Below are 19944 nucleotides of genomic sequence, written 5' to 3' on the forward strand. Positions count from 1 at the left end.
TATTAAATTAATTTCTCTGTTTTTTAGATTTTTTAAACTTTTATTTATTTTTTTTTTTATTTTTATTTGATTTTTTTTTATTTTTACTATAATAGATCTGTATAACTACTACAAATACTCTCTTCTTCTTCTGCGTGTTGTTTATTTATGTGGGGGAGTGTGAGTTTAATTGTGTTGGTTTGGTTGCATGAGACTTTGATTTTTTTTTTTTTGTTAAACTCAAACATCCATTTGAAGATATTAATTAAACACTTATGACGGTGATAAAAGTCTCACTGTAGATTTTCGTTTTTTTTTTTTTTAATTTATTTTTATTTAATTTTTTGTCTCTTCTTTAAATGTCCAGTATTTCTAATTCGCACAATGATGATGCTGATAATTATTGTTATACTGCTATGCCAGGCGAGGCTTCTTTTGATCAGGCATGTCTTCATCTTCATCGTCGTATTCTTCATTGGAATCACTTTCGTAATCAACAAGACCCTGTAACAAAATAAGAGAAGTTATAGTAATATTAGGTATTACATGTTTAAAATGAATGCATTATAATGCAGAATAAAGACGAATTTTGTATAGACCTAAGTATTACGAGTACAACAATTACTTTTAATAAACGAAGAAAACGCCCTATCTTGATTTTCACGAGTCAAATTTTCACTCGCCCAAAATTTAAAAAGCTTGCTACAAGTTTCAACCGAAACTAATATACATTAATCGATAAACTAGTTTGTTCTTCGCTAGCAAAAGTGAATTTCGAACGTGAACAATAGAGGGGAAAAGTGAAATTCAATTTTTGCCGGTGGAATCTTGAAACTCACAATAGGTCTGAATGAGACTGTTGTTTTGAAGGGTTGCGTTGAAGCTTATTTTTAGAAAGATAACTGTCCCTGCTAATAAATATAAAAACTGAAATGATGGAAACATAGGAGATTTCCAATTTTTTCTAACTGTTCTTTGAAGTCATTAAAAAAAAAAAAACAAACAACAAATTGGCGATTAAGCTCTCCCAACAATTTTTCATTCAACTATTTATATCAAGTATTATTTTATTATTATTTACTTCAAGTCTTATTGAAAAGGTGGAAAGTATGTTCTGTAAAAATAAAAAAAATCTAATATTTTGCTTGACCCTTTTCTCTTTATTTTTGTGATTTCAATTGCTGTTGACCAGAAAAAAGAGGCACAAATTATTCAGAATAAATAAATAAATAAAGAATAAAAGAAGAAAATTCAAATTGTCTGTTTTTTTGCAGAGAAGGATTTGTGTTGACCGTTAAGATTTATTGAGTTAAAAAAATACACATACGACACAGTGATCCGCAGGGTAGGAATACAAAAAACATGTCACTGTTTTTTTAAATTTATATAGTTGATCAATTAAAATTTTACATGAGGGTTTCAAAAGACGCAGAGCCCTTAAGAATATGGCAGAATTCTTTTATTTGCTTTTCTGTAAGACAAGTATTGTACGAGCATTCCAAATATTGATATAAAATGACGAGCAAAATTGGTCAATCGATTTGACGAGGATTTTAACCCTCTGTAGACACACCCCTTTTTTGTGACCTCAAAAGGCATACGGATGCGAATTTAGTTTTTTGCTTTTTCATGTCGTTATAACTTTTTTGATTTCAATATTTTATAGGGGATATGCGTATTAAATTGATGTAGAATTTTCCGAAGAATCCGAATATTGTATTCATAATTCCTAAAAAAATATATTATCAACATTATAATTATAACTGTTTTGCGAACACCTTTTTGAAAAATCGTTAATTTTTAATTTTGTCCTTCCAAATTCGCACCCGTGTTCCGACAGAGCTTTAATAAAGTTTTAAGGAACTTATAAACATAAAACAATTTATTAAGTTTTTAAAAAGGTTGCACTTTATATAATTTTTCAACTGGATGACAAAGACCTCTAAAACTGTCAAATATTGCGTCGGAAATCAGAAATTTCAGACGATGTTGAGGTCAGCACAACTCCCTGAAAGTTTATAAGCAATTGCAATGACAGTTTATAAGCAATCGAGTGCCATAAGTTTTTTTTTCCTGTGAACAATAAAAATGTCATTATGAAATATAATTTTTTGAATGATTGAAATTGAAACCTATGGATAAAAGTAAAGGTTTCAAAATCAATATCCTTGCAAATTTCTTTCTTAGAAATGTGGATACTTTCTGAATTATCTTCAAAAGTTTTATTGGTGTGGGGAATGATTTTATTGACAGCAGAAACAGTTTTGTCGGAATTTAATTTTGTTCAAGGAAAGAAAACTTGCAGATTAATTCCTGAAAAATTTTTATTTACTACATTATTCCACAAAGTTTAAATACATGTGCTAGCAGTGGAACTATGGTTCTACGAAGAAAGCTAATGAAAAATTTTCTTGGAATGCTTCATCAATAGCAAACAAATTCATAATAATTGAAAAGCAATAATTTTCAAGCAGAACTAAGTGTAAAATTTGATTTAGGTAGTAAAAGACGACCACATAGACGCATAGAGAATTTAAAAAAATAAATTCATATTTCTTTCTTAAATTCAACATTTTTTACTTCCTACTAATCCACATTATTAATACTTGTAAGAATACTAAAGAAATACAAAAAGTAAGAAACAGCATTGGTCTATAAATTATACAATTTCTTTTCTTGGCTACTCCTAAGAATTGCACTCCCAATCTAAAGACTTTGTGAGACAAGTTGTCGGAACTACGTCAATCAATTACAAAATGTTGAAAGCACAGAAGGAAATTAACAAGAAAACTAATACCCGTAATATTTGTTACATTCAAGGGCTACAAAACCATTGTGGCAAACGAAACATTTAAAATACTCAGAAAAAGGCGTGACGATCGAAATCGCATAACTATAAACTGGACCTTTTTTAAAAGTTAATGATTCTTCTTAGAATTGGGCACCTTTTGCTTTATCTTTATTTTTAATGCATAACACAAAGAAATAAAGTACAATTAATTTTTTTTTATAAAAAGTTTTATAATAGATTACGTTAACAGAGAATTGGATTCTTGGAATAATTCAAGTCATAAAAAAAACTTAACGGGAAGATAATTTGAATTAATCAATTTGTAAAAAAAAAAACAAAACAAATATCAGAGAGATGACAAGGCTAGCAAAACGCGTTTGTTGTAAAGGTGTTTAACAAAAAATGATTTTTTAATAGACTTGAGTTTAATTTTGCAATGCAACGTTTATATCAGTAAGATGCAGTATTTTACAATTTGAATAGTTCATTAATTTAGTTCGATAACAGTTTAATAAACTTACCTTTTTAATAACATTGTCCGAAGAGTTCGCAGTTGCTGCTGTTAACGCTAAAGCAGTTTCCTTCTCTATAGCATCAGCCTCTCCATTGGCAGCTACCGCAGACAGTACTGCCACTGCCGCTGCTGCCGCACCAACATTCAATATGCCATCACAATTTGTACTGTTTACAGTAGTACTAGCAGCTATAGCGGCAACAACAGCTGATACAGCGTCCGCAGCCGCTCTATTGGTGGTGGAAGTTGTATTACCAGTCGTTATGATGGTGGAAATGTTTGATGGCCCATCAATATCTGATTTACTACATGCATGTGTAATTTTCAGTGAAGAAGCTGAAGTCGCTTCTTCCTCCTCGGATGAAGAAGAAGATGATGATGATGATGGATCAAGATGCGTGTTTTGTTGTTGTTGTTGGATTTGTTGTTGTTGTTGGGAAGAAGCAGCTATTTCGCTAGAATTTGTAATGATCGTTGTTGTTTTATCTTTAATATCCTGCGACTGCGGCTCCTTTTGCTTTAGCTGGGGTTGTTGTTGATGTTTTTGTTGTTGTGACAATGATTCGGACGATGACGAAGAAGACGACGAAGAAGAATTCGAGGACGACGACGACAGAGATAGCTCTTGCTGTTGATGCGAAATCACTAACGCTGCAGCGTTTTGTTGATTGGACTGTTGTTGTTGCGTGCTAGTTAGCGTCACCTGCTGCTGTTGGAAATTGTGCAACGGGTGTTGCTGCATTGACAGGGACGCATTGTGGCCCTGTGGCGGTGAGTTGGATGAGTGCGGAGGCGAAGACGATGCAGTCGACGAACCACTGCTGCTGCTGCTTCCACTAACACTTCCAGGCGACAACGACGTGGAGGATGTATTTAAACTACTGCTGTTTGTCATTGAGTGAATTGCAGTCGACGAATTATTCGGCGACTTATTTTGCTGCGCAGACTGAGGACCGTTCTTTTCAACTGGTTTACCTACAAACAGTGATGAATTTACCGAACAAAAAAATGATTTGTTTTCATTGGTTTTTTACTTACTCTTCATAACATTGTAAGAATCTAGCTCTTCGGCAAAATCTTCTTCCTCATTAAACCACATTTCTTCATCCTCGTCGAGCTGCCTTTGATCGCGACGGTATCGGCCACTTCTGATTATTGGTAAAGTGCTACAAATGGAACATATTCATTAAATAAGTTTTCAAAAAAATCATTTCTTGATGAAAATTTACCTATCAATAGCCAACTTATCACGATCCTTTATTCGGTCTTGATATTGATCGTATCGAGTCTTCAGATACTTAAACGTTTGTACATATTCGATTTCATCAAATATTTTACTGAAATTCTCAACAAAATAGACGCAAAGGGTTTTTATATCTTCGAGTTTAATGTACTCGAATAATTCTAATATAGCCGATTCGAGTAGATTATATCTGCCATTATTTCTAATGAATGCGTCAACAACTGGTGCAAATAAGTTACCCTTAACAATATGTCTGCAAAAATAAAATTAAATACAAAATTAAGAATACATATATGGACAAATTTGCAGTTAAATAAATTGAAATATAGTTAAGTGAAGATAGTAAATTGTTGCTGTCTCTGTGAGCCATCACGTGAATACTTGATAATTTTCAATCTTGTTAAATGCAATATTGACTTCAAAAACTTGGATGGTTTGAAGCTTTATTAAATATTAAAGTGGACAATGCCAACAGAAGACATCAGGTTTTGTTTAGAATAAGACTCTTGGAACAATTCACTTTTGTCTTAAATATCTTCACATTGAAAAATAGAATTGGTTAGTAATTCCAAATGCGTGTGAAAAAAGAAAATATGTAAAAACGTTTTTATAACGCCTAATTTCGTTGCATTTTTAGCATTATCTAATATATTGGCATTCCATAAAAGGTTATGCACATACCAAGAATGGAAGCCCTATTCTGAATGAAAACTTCCAGAAAATAAGTTCTGAAAAGGGAATCCCAATGAAAAAGCTTCTGCTTCTTGCCGCTTGTTCGTCATTACTCCCCTTTTTAAAGGAAAAGGAACGATATTCTAGGTATTTTTCGATTGAGAGCCTTGTGCCGAACACATTTCCCTGGAAGTTTTCAGAATATGGGTGATTATTTTTTATTCATTATGGAGCGGTTACATTAAATGAAGATACTAAGAATTGGCTCCGGCATGATATCCATATGCTTTTAGAGAGAAAAGTATTGGAGTGTAGAACTTTTTCATAATAAATTTATAATAAAAAACCAACGACCTGGTCAATTTTGCTTTTGGCAGATTGGGTTTTTAATCCTCAAAGGAATGTGGATGGAAAGTTATGTAAAAATTTGTAAAGCGAGCCTTATAAGACTTTCGGAGATTTTGGGTTAAGTATAAACGTAGCTTTTTATTTATAAAGTTTAGATGAAATCAATGGACTTCGTGATACAAAGACGTTCATTCCTGTGGATTGAACATATGCTTTGAAAATGCAAGGAATGAACTGCTAGCTAAAAAAAAGTAGAAAATTGTAATGCAGGTAGAAGAATAGGATTAAGTTATATATAATATAATTACAGTCGAGTATACGGAAATGTCCCGGGTCTGGCACCCAGAGGACGCCACAGACACCAAACTATTATGATTTCAAAAAAGAATCACCCTTTTTTTTGGTAAAACATTGTCTTTAACATCGTTGAAGCAAAAACATGAATCATTATTCGGATTCGGCTCTAAGAAAATCAAGCACTGACAGCTCCACTTAAGATGGATCCCGCTCTGGAATGTCCCAAGAGATGGTATGGTAACACCATAAAATTATCAAAAAGTGCCCAAAATCGTTTTGGAAAATCGGAAAAATTAAAGGAGATAGATAGGAAAGTGTAGGCTTTATTTTGCATTTGCAAGAGATTTTGAGAGTGGGTACCGCGTTTGCTTTCAATAAACCAAGCAATGTGTTAATGTTTCCGAGAGCTGTTTCGTGTGAATAAAAACAATGTTTTCGTCGGTATGTTACAATGATGAAAAATTAATCCATCACTACAATTCGAAGGGAAATCGTAAATTAGCTAAGTGGACAAAAGGCGGTGAACCAAGTCCGAAGCCGGCACAAGTGCAACAGTCGGCTGGCAAGGTTATGGCATCCGTATTTTGGGATACACACGGATTTGTATCCCAAGATTTTTGAAACTGTTTTCTGTTTTGATAAATCATTGGCAAGTAATGAATCAACAACCCAATTCAATCGAACATTTATGCCATCAATTGGAAAAAAAAAACCCTCAGAATAAAACATCTAAGTCAACAATAAACACGTCATTAATGCCCAACTAGTCTACTGAGATCCCATACACGAACAAAACTTTATTCACTGCCAGATAGACCATAAGAGTACATATCTAGTAGGGCCCTAATCGCTAATAGCCAAACCATCTTTCAACAATGCATATCAGTATAATTTTATGCGAAATTTGAATTGTTTATTACTTTTCATAAATGCATTTTCTCTCAAATTTTTAGAATTATGGTACAGTATCATGATCATAATATGAAAAAAAAACTGGAAATGGTTGGATTATTCTTATTCGAAAATGCTTTGCATTACTTAAAATCTAATCATAAAAATATATTTTTATATGTAAACTTACCTATTATAAAACTCGTCTTTAAGTGCAATTATTTTTCTTAAAAGTCTAAGGGCGCCAAGAACGAGGAACGTATGTGTGCTTTTCATAAGCACTAGTATTCTCTTGAGGAGATCTTTTTGTATTATAAAATTCTTTATATGATACGTGTGATGTTCTACACAAAATGATAGAATGTCCAAAACCAGTCCCAATAACTGCGCCGTTTGATAATCTTCGTTTTGTGGTCTATCACTAATGGTATTCATTAAAAGTGGAGCTAAAAAAATATGTTATTTAAAATGTATGCTTTAAAAAATAACTTTTTAATCAAATTTTACCAATTAACGTTTGAATACTATGCTTGTAAAAGAAATTTAGGAAGTCCCCCTTCTCGGTGAGCATATTCTCTGGTTCTAAGAGAATTTTTATCACACCCATTAATTGCACCGCTCCACCCAATTCTGGCTCGGAATCAGTCAACATTTGTTCAATAGCTATATTAAGTAGCATTCGTCCCTAAAATAACCAAAAAAAATAATTAATGTATTTTTCAAACATTCAAACAAAAGCTAAAAAAAACTTACCCCGTCAGTCCTGCTCACCTGCTGCAATGTATAATTGCGCACAACCAATGGCGAAAACTCAACAATTGCAGTCAGAATATCAATTGATGCTGATTTTGTCTTCTGATCGGCCATTATCAAAGTTATTTCGAGTGCCTGGAGTATTCCTAAACACGTAAGGGTTTTATAGAACGAATCTTTGCCTGGCGGCTGCAAATTTTGAGCATAGTTGCAAAATTCCTTCAAAAACAGCACAATGTCACGACGCTTCGCTTCCGATGTATTCGGATCGGTAAGCAGAGTGAACATATCGACAAGAAAACGTTCATCCTCCTGTATCAGAGTGACAATCTCAACTTTATTGAAGAATATGAAACTAGACAATGTGTTTAGCATATTGTCTTCGACAAAAACCGATGGTGTTGGCAATATAATATCCTGAATGTATTGCACTCGGAACGTTTGATGAATTTTTGCCAATAGATCTTGATTTCGAATCGGAATAGCTTCACGAAATTTTGCCAATTGTTTTAAATACTGGCGATGTTTTTTCGGTTGAGTGAGATTTGGGTCGTATTCCAAACAGCCAACTACATCGAATATTGTATCTTCGGCAAACATTATCTCAAAGAGTGCATTCTTGTTTAGCAGAAAGATATTTTTGAAGATTTCAAAGAGATGATGGAGACCTTCCATGTTTTCTAAATCCTCGCACACATGAAAGAGATTGAGCAATTTCTTGATGTAATTCTCAGATTGCAGGGCCGTTGAAAGCTTCTCTTTGCGCAGGGGTGTGGTTAAACAATTTTGTATTGTTTCTGCAATGTCTTCGAGGCGTCCTAATTCGCAGGGTGGCAATTCAATTGGTGGTGCAGTATCGGACATATCCTCGAAGCGTTCATCTTCAGATTCTTCGACAATGTCTTGAGTAATCTCAACTGATGGGTCTTTACCTTGCACCTAAAAAAAAAAAAAATAAATAAATTTTGTATAGAAATTAAACGTGCATAAGCGACGCTATCAAATAAATCTTTCTCAAATTAAATATTGCAGCTATTATTAAAAAACCAAGAGATGAGTTAAGTTTAAATCTATTTATCTAACAACCCACAACCATTCTTGTGTCCATGTGATTAATTTGCATGAACAGAAGAAGCCGCTGAGTCTGAACGGCTAAGCAGAGATGTACTTTTCTATAACGATTATACTCTTGGGGGCTTTTTTAAATTCCTCGCAAGGGGCATTACACCTAAAAAAGTATTTAAGATGGTGGGGAATGGGATTCGAACCCAAATTAAAATTTTTAAATTCTTTTACATTTACTGGTATTGAGTCTAATTGTTTTTGATGTATTCAAAAATTTAGAAATATTTAATTATTTAATATTTTGGGGGAGTTTGGAGCTATTTATCACTCTAAGCCGTCGATATTTTTTTATTCTGACTTGTTCTAAGAATTACTTTTTCGTGCCAATGAAACAATTTCATAAAACTTCTTTATACTTTTTGATGCTTCTAGAGGTTTAGTTGAAAACGATATCGATGTGGACATAAATGTAAAAATTATTTTAGGAATGTATTTTGAGGTTTAATGAAATATTGTTTATGATCCGCGTGTCGTTAGCTTAGTAATTAGAGAAAGTTAACGACGTTATAAATCGATATCGACTCATTTATAAGCATTCGTCGAGTTTAAAAAGCTGGGCTGAAGGTCTTTTTTGAAACTCGATCACGCACAAAAATAAAGAGAGATTTTTCCTCGAGGTGTTGACTCCCATTTAGAATCACAGACCCCTAAACGAGTTCTTTAAACAGAAGATCCTATGGAAATCTTGTTCAAAAGGGTCTTTAATTTTCTCTTAATAATGACTTCACCCTTTATGCTGGGAATGGTTATAGAAATATTTGGCTATTAAAGATGTTAATGAAAACCTGCATCAACGTTGATAGTCGACTTCCAAACGAGCCCATTCAACATCCCAGCGACAAGGAAACAAGGCCTTCAAGAAATGGAGTTTTGAAAGTTTTTTGTCTGAACTGGGAAAAGTGTTGAAAACTGCATTCATGCAATTGCCAAGTTCAACGCAAGCCATCTTAAATTTTGAATTTTTATAGGCTCTGATTGGTTAGAACTAAATGTCCAGAACTTAAGCTGAACCGGGCATTTAAAAAAAAAAGTCTTGGAGGCTAGTCAAACATATTTTTTATAACATTTCAAACTTTTGGAATTAACGAATAAAACTTTAACTACCTAAAAAGTGAAAAGGTAGAAAAGTGAAAATTTTCAAACTGGTTTTGTGATGATTTCCCGAAATGGAAAAAATACAGAAACAATGCAGAAAGCTTATTTTTAATCTAAAAAACAATTTTTTAACAAACAAATTGCCCTAGCGAAAAAAAAAATATGTTCACTTTTGTACTTTTGCAAAAAGTGGTTAATGGAGTTAAGGCTTAAACGAAATGTTTGCTATAAAACGGAACTTCTTCCAAGACTTGCTAGCTACAATTTGAGTACTAATTGCAATTTCTAAAAAAGCTTTTATCTGAGTTCCAAATTGACAATCTAAGATCACAAACTCTTCAGTGCAGTGCATGACAATACCTTTGCCGTGATATATTTTTATTTATTGTGCTGATTCTTGTAGCTGTTCTTAAGACACAAAAATTAACAATAATTATTAAAATAAATTAAATAAGAAAACAAGTCGACAATAAGAACCATGGCACAGTGTAAAAGGATTTCAAAGCTATTCATCATTTAAAAACTATTACAATATTTTAAAAATCAAATAAACTTACCTGACAAATTTTCTCCCAAATCTCATCGCAACCGACTTTTTCTTGGAAACTTAATGCCAAATCGAAATTATCTCCCTCAGACCACACAATAAGTGTATCCTGCTGCTTTTGATAGGCCGTATCTGGTTGGATTTTACTTTCTAAAAGTAATGAACCGTCGGATTCAGCCCGAACTAGCAATGAGATGCCTGTAATAATGGTCAAAATGTATTATACATTTTTCTTCTTTTTTTTCAATTATAAATACCTTTAAGCCTATCAACATAATTGGATGATACGTGGCCTGTCCCACGATCATCCCATTGCCTTTCAGCATTTAGAGCATATAGTTTAACACGGCGGCGGGTGTCTGTTGTCATTCTGTTAATTGATTTGTTGGTTTTTGTAGAAGTTTTCTTTGAACGTTTCCCCGTGTTTACGAATTTAAATTAACACTATTCCAAATAGAATTTTATTACAAAAATGGTTATTTTGTGTGTGGGTTTTTTTTTTTATTTTGTTTGAACCACACAGAAAGTAGCAAAACAAGCCTTGTTTTTACTATAAGTTAATTCTGATAAAATTATTATCCTTGGATTTACTTACTCAATACACAATTAATAATATATTATTATAATATGGTTAAACGTAGATGGATATATTTATATTTTTATTATAATAAACATTTTGATACTTTGTATCTTCAAGCTGAAAATAAAAAGAAAAAAACGTTATTTTTATTTTATTCAATGCAAATAAATGTGTTGTTTACTTAAAATTTAATAACTTATTTTTTTTTAAAGAAAATTAAAACGTAATATCAGTTGGAGTGTTTTTTTTTCTATTTATCTTATCCAAGACACTTCATTTCATTTTAATGCAGATAGGTTAAGAAATAGCGGCCTCTAGAGCACCTGCTCAAACAAGCCCAATTAGCTCTGATTTGGACCGTTTTTATACCATGAGTGTTGTGACTTTAATTATTTCCGCAGTAGTTTAGTGTGATTCAGACCAAAAATGACAAAAACTCACTAATACCTAATAACTTTGGTCATGAGAGACGGTTGGGCAGAACGAACCTTGTTATATACCTGTGAGAAAATCTTCGTTTTATGACTTTTAATCTAAGAAACAACCAAAACCCTAACACGATAGATGACTCAGGAGTCTCCTATATTTTTGTATACTTTTAGCCTGATTATAATGGAACTTCGGTTGTTATTTGTACAACCGAGGGCATACCGGACAAGATTGAAATTTAAAAGAGTTCAGAAAGTATAAATACCCTGAGTAGAGTATTAAGCTTTAAGTTATTAAACTCATCTGTTTAGCATGACAGACGAACTAAAAGTCTTAAACAGTGATAGTTTGATAGACTAAAAACCAGGTAAACAGACAAAGAATACTGTGGGACCACTTTTTTTTAGAATCCCCTATGGTCGTAATATCATAATTGATAGTTATCTCAAGTTTTAATAAATTAATTTAGTTACTTAAAAACATAACATATTGTGAATGCTTCATAATACACTATTTATGTACAACGTTTTCATTTTGTCACCGGAAGCATTATGAATAGATTTGAAAGCGTTCGTATGGGGGGGGGGGGGGGGGGGGGGCATGCTGCCGCCCTGCAACCCCCCTGCTTGGGCTCACTATAGGATTTGAGGTGGGGACAAGTTTGGGTATGTAAAAAGAACTTCAAACAATTTTTTTTTTTCTTCGCGGTCGTCATTTGCATGCATTTTGTATGAAAAAATGAACTTTAAAAAATTAATTAAAAATATAAATACTTTGTTGTGGATTTATACTTATCCCTAATTAATATGGGAGTGAATTCAAACTATTTGCCTGAAGCCTAATTATTACTAAACGAATAATTATGTTAGACATGGTGCTTAAAGAATTTCCCAAGAAACTACAATACTTTATTTAGGCGCCTGCCAAGATATGTTAATTTCACTTAAGTTTTCCCTTTTATGGATACTTAGCAGCATTGTGTTTTTTATTTTTTGTTTTATTTAAAGTGAGCTTATCATATTTATACGTTGAAGATCCACAGGACATGAGTGTGACATGGGTGTGACTTCTCAAACGAATAAGAAAAACTGAGCGTTCTATCACCAACAAAATAGTAAAGTGTTTAAAACAGAAGATCATTAAAAAAATAAGGAAGAGAGTCGGAGAAAACAAGCCCTGAGGCATACCAGCGTTTATTTTTATTTTTTTGGGGGGTTTCAGACTTAAGTCCATCCAATACGACTTGTATTGAACGGCCGAAAGATTATTTCTAATCCAACGAAGAAATTAATCATCGATAATAAATAGATGCATTTTCGATAAGAGAACTTGATGCCAAACTCTCAGATCAATTTTAGGGTATTTTCTATTTTTTTTTTTTCTGATTAACTTTTTGCTATGCGTAGTCCTTATTTTGTCAAATTTCGATGTGTTTCGAATTAATTTGAATTCAGAAAAACTCCAACTAAACCCAATTGAAAAACTATAGAGAACATCAAAAATTTTCTCTAATAAACATAGAGAGAAATAAACAACCAAAAGTACTGACTAGACAGAAATCAGCAACTAGGACATTATTTAAATATTTTTCCAAGTGTGTTTCAAAATTTTAATACATTATTACATATGTATCTATCCCGCTCTTCAATGACTGTTTCTACCTTTGCCTTGAACTATCAAAACAGATCTAAAAACATCATAAATTTGTTTATCGCATTTTATTTTTATTTTATTTACAAAAATAATACAAACAAACAAAAAACGAATCATAATCATTCACTTTGTAAAAAAAAAAACAATGACGAATTTAGGACTTTTCGTGACGATTCGGTCTTTGACGTGCATCATACACTTTGCGCCTAGCGGATATGTAAAGTTTGTCTCGTTTAAAATTTTACTCTACGCTTGTTAACGAATTTTCTAACCCATAAATTAACTTTGGCGATGCATATGAAATACGATGAATTTCGTTACCTTCCTCTCATGCACGACCGACTTTTATGTATTTTTATTATTATTATTTTTTTGTTCTATGCGTGAAAAATCTAAAATTACTTGAAATCAAAACAAATTCAGCTTTTCATTCATCGAGTGAAAGAGAAGAACACACTTTCTGAGAGCCAGTGAGTCAACTATAGGCAAATATATTTTATTTAGGTATCCATTGAGAATTTTTTGTTGTGTTGTGTTTTGTTGTTGTTGTCGTCGTCGCTGTTGATATATTTTGTTTTCAACTCGAGTAGTGTGAAATGAAATGATTTTCCTCCCCATTCGGTATATCTACGATGACGATTATTATTATTAACCACCTCTTCCCTCCCCCTGGTCGTTTCTATTTGCCTTCATCGCCGTTTGAATGTTATTTCATTAATTTGTTTTAGTCATTCTTATTATCTTTGAATGTTGTTTCATTCGATTTCAAAGAGAGATAAGAGATAACACTATTGTGCCTATGCTTGATATTCCTTTATTAGAATTATAAACAATAGTGAATAACGCAATTGAATTTGCTTGAATGATGATCCAACTAAAAAAATAGTAGGTATTATAAAATGGTTGTGTTAGAACTTGAAATTGTTTTGGAGGAAATTTTTTTTTCTAGTTTTCAATAAAAAAAAAAAAAAAAAAACATGAAATATTTTTTTTTCTTTCTTTCATTTCCCATTCATAATGAAAGAATAAAAAAAACACGTGCTTTTTAGTCACAACGTAAAAGAAAGAAAGAAAATAAACATATTGCGCTATCAACTTGTTTTTTTTTTTAAATTTTATTACATTTAATTAATAAATTCTATATAATGTATGTATTGAGATTTAGAAGGTCTTGCACCTTTTGATGATAAGAAATGGTTTTTTTTTTTTTTGGCTGATGGTTTTTGGTGTCTTAATTGATAATATGTATCAGGTTTTTTGTCTTATAAAGAAACAGGTTTAAAGGCGGGAATACGCTGACACTGTTATGTAATTGCAGAGCTTAGAAGATAAGGCGGCTTACTTAGATTTTTTGAATTATTCATAAAAAAAATGACCATCCTATTTAAAATTTTTCTTTCATCGATACTTTTTGACATATGAAGGTAAGTTGTTACTTAGACTTTGTATTAAGGCAAAAAGTATTAAACGCTTATTACTATTTTTGTATACCGCCAAGTTGCTTCATCCTCGTTTCAGTTATGCAACTTATCAAGTTTAACGCTTCATAATTATTTTAAACACAAATAATCTAGTGATGACAAAAATTTGTGTAAGCGGCTTAGAAACGTTATAGAAAATTACAAGATACATCTTAGTAGTAAAATAGGTGAATTCGTGAATTGGTCACAAAAAAAAAAAAAAACATCAAATGGTACACACGGATTGAGAACGTCTGAAGATAATAGTGCGGAAATATTGGGCCTAGAACGGAACTCTCAAAAAGTGATGACGTCAATTCAATATATCAATATTTGACAACTTCAGCTTTCAATCAATTAAAGACCCAGTATTATTGTTGTTAATTAAGACGGTATTACCATTATATTGCAAAAAATAGGGTCCAAAAGTGACATGCAAAGGCGATTGCCTTTGAAAAGATTTTTGGAAAGATTTTTTTGGGTCAATTTTGCATTAAAATAACATTGTTATGCACCCTTTAACAATTTTTAATAAACTGTAAGATTTTAGGTTTGTGTGTTACATTTAGTAAAAGCTTCCATCAAACCAGAAACTTATGTATTTTTGATTCGAAAACTTCTTAAGTCCATTTTGATTACTTTAACATTTTCCGAGTTAACGAATAACGAAAGCTTTATATTAAAAAATTCAGAAACACGCAGTTTCAACCATTTTTGGTTGATTTTGTTATCTAGTTTGTAATGAAACTGATGTAAGCATGCACAGGCAAAAACCAACGATTATGAAGTTGGGTGCCAAAACAGATTGACATTTTCCAATGTTAAACTCGCTTGGTAAGATTGCTTCAATGTTTCACCAATCAAAAGAGGTGAATATTGCAATGTCATGCACTGAAAGATCATTACAAAGATGTGGTTCTAAGTTTTTCTGAGTGAACATTCCCACCCACCCATTCTTGAGTTTCTGAGCCACCATTCTAGAAATAGAGATTCATCTCTTTTATTAGTTTATATTCATCCGTATTGGGTTTTGATGTAATGGTGACTCAGAATTTATTTTTATTTGCTACTTATTTAGGGTTGAGGTGTATGTCCAAAGCTGCGGAAAGTGGAAATTGGAGAGCTTCTGGTCGTCGGAACTAGCTTGGTTTGTCTTGATAAAACCAAGTCTGGAAATTATACTATCACCCCGAAGGTGGCTATCGATATAAGTAATTTTTATTGACAGTTCCCAGTTGGTCCTCATAGTGATATTGCAAAAATAAGTGCTACTGTAGCCTTTCTAACTAATTCTTGTTTATAATGAGACTTAAGTATATATTTTGCTTCTTCTGAGAAAATAATAGTAGCACTTTCAGTTGAGGGGCCTAGTTGTGGAATTTAGTGTTTTTTTTTTTTTTTTTTTTTGTGAAAAGAACCAGTTAAAAATACCATCTATCAAAAAAAATAGATCAAGACCGACTCATTTGGTATTGTTTTGTTCATAGGAGGGAACCGCGTCCAAAAGGCAATATCTTACAACGTTCCAATACGAAGTTACTAAAAAGTTAGGCCTAAAAACTCTCAAAATGGAACTATATAGAACCGGGAGACTTGCCGCCGATTTCTAAAGTCAACCCAGTGAACTTCATAGGCTAATCACCAGTGTGAGTAGATACGTAAGAGATAAAAAAGAAGACGCTTAATCCACATATTTGAAGCTTGGTGTAAAAAGAATTTCAGAAAATGAGTGAAAGCTATGTTAATGTCTGTCAAAATGAGGCGCAACTATGTAATTCTTCTTCTTTTATTTTCAAACACCATTTGGAGTGTGGTGTTATCCAATCGAAGTGTGGCCAATATGATTTTGCAAGGAAATTCCTCACTAATTAAACCCGTTGGAGCTTTTGATGAAGCGGTGAAGGTTGAAGATGTCAGTATTAATTAGTTCACTCGTATCTTCTACGAAATATTTTTCCAAGTATTTTTTACGTCTACTGGAAAGGGCAGGACATGAGCAGAGAAGATGTTGGATTGTTTCTTCTTCTTCCTCATCAAGGCGTGTCTACCTATGAGGCAGTGTCCTGTTAGGACACCTATTACAGAGCTGATATGCAATCTGCTTAGGCCTCAGTTACACAAAATGCATTGATTCTTTTTGAAAAAATTAGTGAAAATACATATGTCTTCAATGTATTTCATCAAAATTTTCCACAAAATATAAGATTAAAGTATTCAAAATAGCAAAACAAAATTTTTACTGATGGATTTTACTGATAGCTATAACTGAGCCCTTAGAGACAATAAATTTTTTGAACGTTTTGGATCTAGCCTAGGCCAGATCTGCTTGGTCGTTTGGCATGTTATAATGTTTGACCATCTTGTGTTTGTTGCGCACGTTGCGATTGGTATACCAATACTTGCCTTGTTGGGTAAAATTGGTAAAATTGGCTTTTGAGACGAATAGCTTGTCTTCTGTAGACTACACTGTCCCGTAATTTTATAATATTTTTGTTTTTGCTCCTATTTTATCGAAAGAAATTTTTAAAAATTGCGTTTTAACGAGTAGCTTCTAGATATGATCTTTCTTTTTGATTTAAACATAACTTTGTGGTTTAATTTAGCTTTTTACTTTTAACTTAACTTTTTGGACTCTACCAGTCTCTATAGGACAAAAATAGGGTTTTTATATATGTAGTCGCTGGTTTAGACCCAAAAGTTATCTCGAAAATAAAAAAGTAAGTCTTCTCTTCAGTACGTTGCGCTTTTCTATTCGAAAGGGGTACGTATCAAAAGTTGTACTTTAAAATCTAAACGCCAGAAAATGAATCAATTATGTTGGTTTTGGTTTAAGCTTGATCAAAACATAAAAAAGAAGGTTAATAAACAAGTTTTAGACACCATGTTTTATTGTATAATCCAAAATGAATTCATTTCATCTCATCAAACAGAGAGTAATAAAGACTTCAAAACCTCTGGCAACTCCTTAACTATTAAAAATTGAAACAATCTGGCAAATTCAGCATTGGGGTAGTATTGTAAAAGAATAAAAAAAAAAAGTACCCAAGTATTTTGTGCACAAAACTGTGGCGGCATGCGTAACAAACAAAACATATACACGTCGAAACGTGCAAAAACCATGCAAACAAAACACCCAATTTTATTGGACATCTCTCTGTTAACCTATAACAATATCAACTGACAATATAATTTCAAAAATCGTCATCATCCCCAATCACACCTTCATAATTCCATACATATGAAAATTTGTGGGTACATATCAATTCAAAATAAAATTGTTATAAACTCCCTAAGAAAAGAAATAGACTTTTTTGGATACAACAATGGCGCTCCAATAAACTTCCTCTAAATGAAACAGAAAACAAGACAAACAACAAATTGTATAACAAAAAAAAAGAAAAATTTAAAGAAAAAAGTAGAATAGGTACGTAAAAAAAAAGGATGCACAGAATACACACTCTGTGACTGTCGACTCCACCAACACCACATAAAAACCGCACGGAGCATGACCCTGCGTCAATTCAATTCAATTTTTTTCTTTTTTTCATACAAAAATACGATGTATGTAGGTACTCTACTCAGAGTAATGACGAAATGTTAAAAAAAAAAAATACAACAGTGACGAAGACGAAAACTATGACGATTTGGACGGGGGCGAGTGGGTTTGTCTTCTTGTTTAAAAAAAAAACAACTTTTTCTCTCAAAAACACTTGTTTTAGTCAAGAAACAAATTTTTGATAAACAAAAAGAGAATTTGTCATTTTTCAAATAAGAATTTCTCAATTAAAAAAAAAAAAACTCAAGACCGACCGAAGCAAGAAAAGACAAAAGAGAAAATGGTGATTCGATCTGCCGCCGCCACCCGGCCACCGTTACCGCCGCCAATGCTTCTTCAGCACGGACCAGAGACAAGCCAGGGGGAAACAACATACACACAATCCATTCAATCCATCCATCCCAACTCAACTCCACCAAACTAACCAACCAACCAACTCGTCCGTCGCAAGATGAGCGAAAAAATATAGAAAAAAATCGGCAGAAAAAAACCGAAACCAAAAACAGAAAAGTGTAAAAATCCAACAAAATAAAAATTACAAAAAATACATAAAATGGAAAGAAGGCTACGGCAAAGCTTTTGCGGTCATTGTTGATCGTACAATTCGCAATTCCGCCAGCATAAAAATATTCAGGATAAAAGAGGGGGCGAATTTAGCTGGCGCTTTGCAATTATTTTGCTATTCGCAAGAATCCCCCCAAAAAAATGCACTTGGGATACATTTTACATATATAATTTCCACTCAACATAAAAAACTAGTACATTTTATAAATTTTAGTTAAAATAAACAATTAAAAAAAAAAAACAATAGAAGAAAAAAATTTTTTACCTCAGCACATTTTTCTCTCAAATGTTTTGGAAAAAAGGAAAAGCAAAAAAAAAAACTTTCGCACTATTTTTTTTGTACAAATTTTCTTTATAATTTATTTTCGCTGGGAAATTTTACGGAAAAAAAAAACGAAAAAACCGAATTGAGAAAAAAAAAAAGATGAAAAATATTTAATCTTTTTTCCTTTTTTTTCTTCAACAAAATTCGTCGTTTATATATATATAATTCGGCTGTTCTCTCTCTCTCTCTCGCTTTGGATACTACACACACGCACGGGGTACAACGACGACGATAGGTATGTATATATATATTGATGGAATACCCCTCGAAAGGAAGTTTTTTTCTTCTATTTCGGATATATTTAATATAAAAAAGTTTTGTTATTTAGCACAAATTACACAAGTTTGTAGCACTATTTTTACAATTAATTCATTTAAATATATTTATGAGTTGTTTAATTATAATTTGAAACAAATTTGATCAATTTATTTATGATTTTTTGCAAATTAAATTGACATACTCATGTAGAATGGCCACAACATATCACCGCCATATTGGAAAATATATATTTTTAATAACGCGAACGAACGAAGTTGCAAAGCATCGATGTGAGGAGACGGGTTGGAAAAAAAAAATATCCAATTTGAAATTGTAATAGATTTTTTGATAGAAAATTAAAAAAAAAAAAAATAGTAAACATCGCAGAGGGAGTGTTGAAGGCTTTGAGAAATGGAAGAAGCCAAATAAATTTTTTTTGTGTGTTGGATGGAAAAATGGATGTATTCAAATGTATATATGGAAGATATTTAATAGCCTTTTCACACCAAACCCAAAAACGCGGTTTATGGCAAAAAGTTTTCAAAAACCTGAAAAGCGTTCACACTACAAGTTTACAGGTTTTTGTTTGACGTTTAAAATATTTTGACATCCAAATGTCAAGTTTTCGATGGGATTTAATTTTTATTGCTTAAATCAGCTTGAGCTCACAAAATTAATCAAATAAAAGGAACTCTGAAGGCTTGGCCACACCGGAGGGTATGCGGTAGCGGTACGGGTAGAGGTAACGGTACTTGTATGAAAAAAATTCCAAACTGACATATCAACGTTCAGATGTGGAATTTTTTTCATACAAATATCGTTACCGCTACCCGTACCTCTACCGCATACCCTCCGGTGTGGCCA

General features: G+C 32.4%; 1 protein-coding gene across 3 annotated transcripts; it reads right to left on the reverse strand.

The window, feature by feature from the left end:
* Positions 1–194: 194 nt before the first annotated feature.
* Positions 195–19372, reverse strand: LOC129913779 (serine/threonine-protein phosphatase 4 regulatory subunit 3). Of its 3 annotated transcripts, none has more exons than XM_055992631.1 (11): positions 18763–19372; positions 10851–10952; positions 10513–10699; positions 10266–10453; positions 7489–8427; positions 7243–7420; positions 6926–7181; positions 4514–4780; positions 4323–4450; positions 3292–4250; positions 195–483 (listed from the first exon to the last, which is right to left on the reverse strand). In XM_055992631.1, the coding sequence occupies exons 3-11, from the start codon at positions 10622–10624 to the stop codon at positions 394–396; spliced, it is 3117 nt and encodes a 1038-aa protein (XP_055848606.1). In that variant the 5' UTR covers positions 10625–10699; positions 10851–10952; positions 18763–19372; the 3' UTR covers positions 195–393. The 3 variants fall into 3 exon arrangements, with proteins under 3 accessions (XP_055848606.1, XP_055848604.1, XP_055848605.1); XM_055992629.1 differs by having other exon boundaries at positions 3292–4259; XM_055992630.1 differs by lacking the exons at positions 10851–10952; positions 18763–19372 and having other exon boundaries at positions 3292–4259; positions 10513–10840.
* Between the last annotated feature and the right edge of the window lie 572 nt (positions 19373–19944).

This window comes from Episyrphus balteatus, chromosome 3 (genome assembly GCF_945859705.1).
Source record: "Episyrphus balteatus chromosome 3, idEpiBalt1.1, whole genome shotgun sequence".
NCBI lineage: Eukaryota > Metazoa > Arthropoda > Insecta > Diptera > Syrphidae > Episyrphus > Episyrphus balteatus.

Excerpts from the sequence above, each read along its gene's own strand:
- LOC129913779 (XM_055992629.1), bottom strand. The coding sequence starts at position 10,624 with ATGACAACAGACACCCGCCGCCGTGTTAAACTATATGCTCTAAATGCT. Across the intron at positions 7,421-7,488 it reads AGGTGAGCAGGACTGACGGG|GGACGAATGCTACTTAATAT; the intron begins GTAAGTTTTTTT and ends TGGTTATTTTAG. Across the intron at positions 7,182-7,242 it reads TAGTATTCAAACGTTAATTG|CTCCACTTTTAATGAATACC; the intron begins GTAAAATTTGAT and ends ATATTTTTTTAG.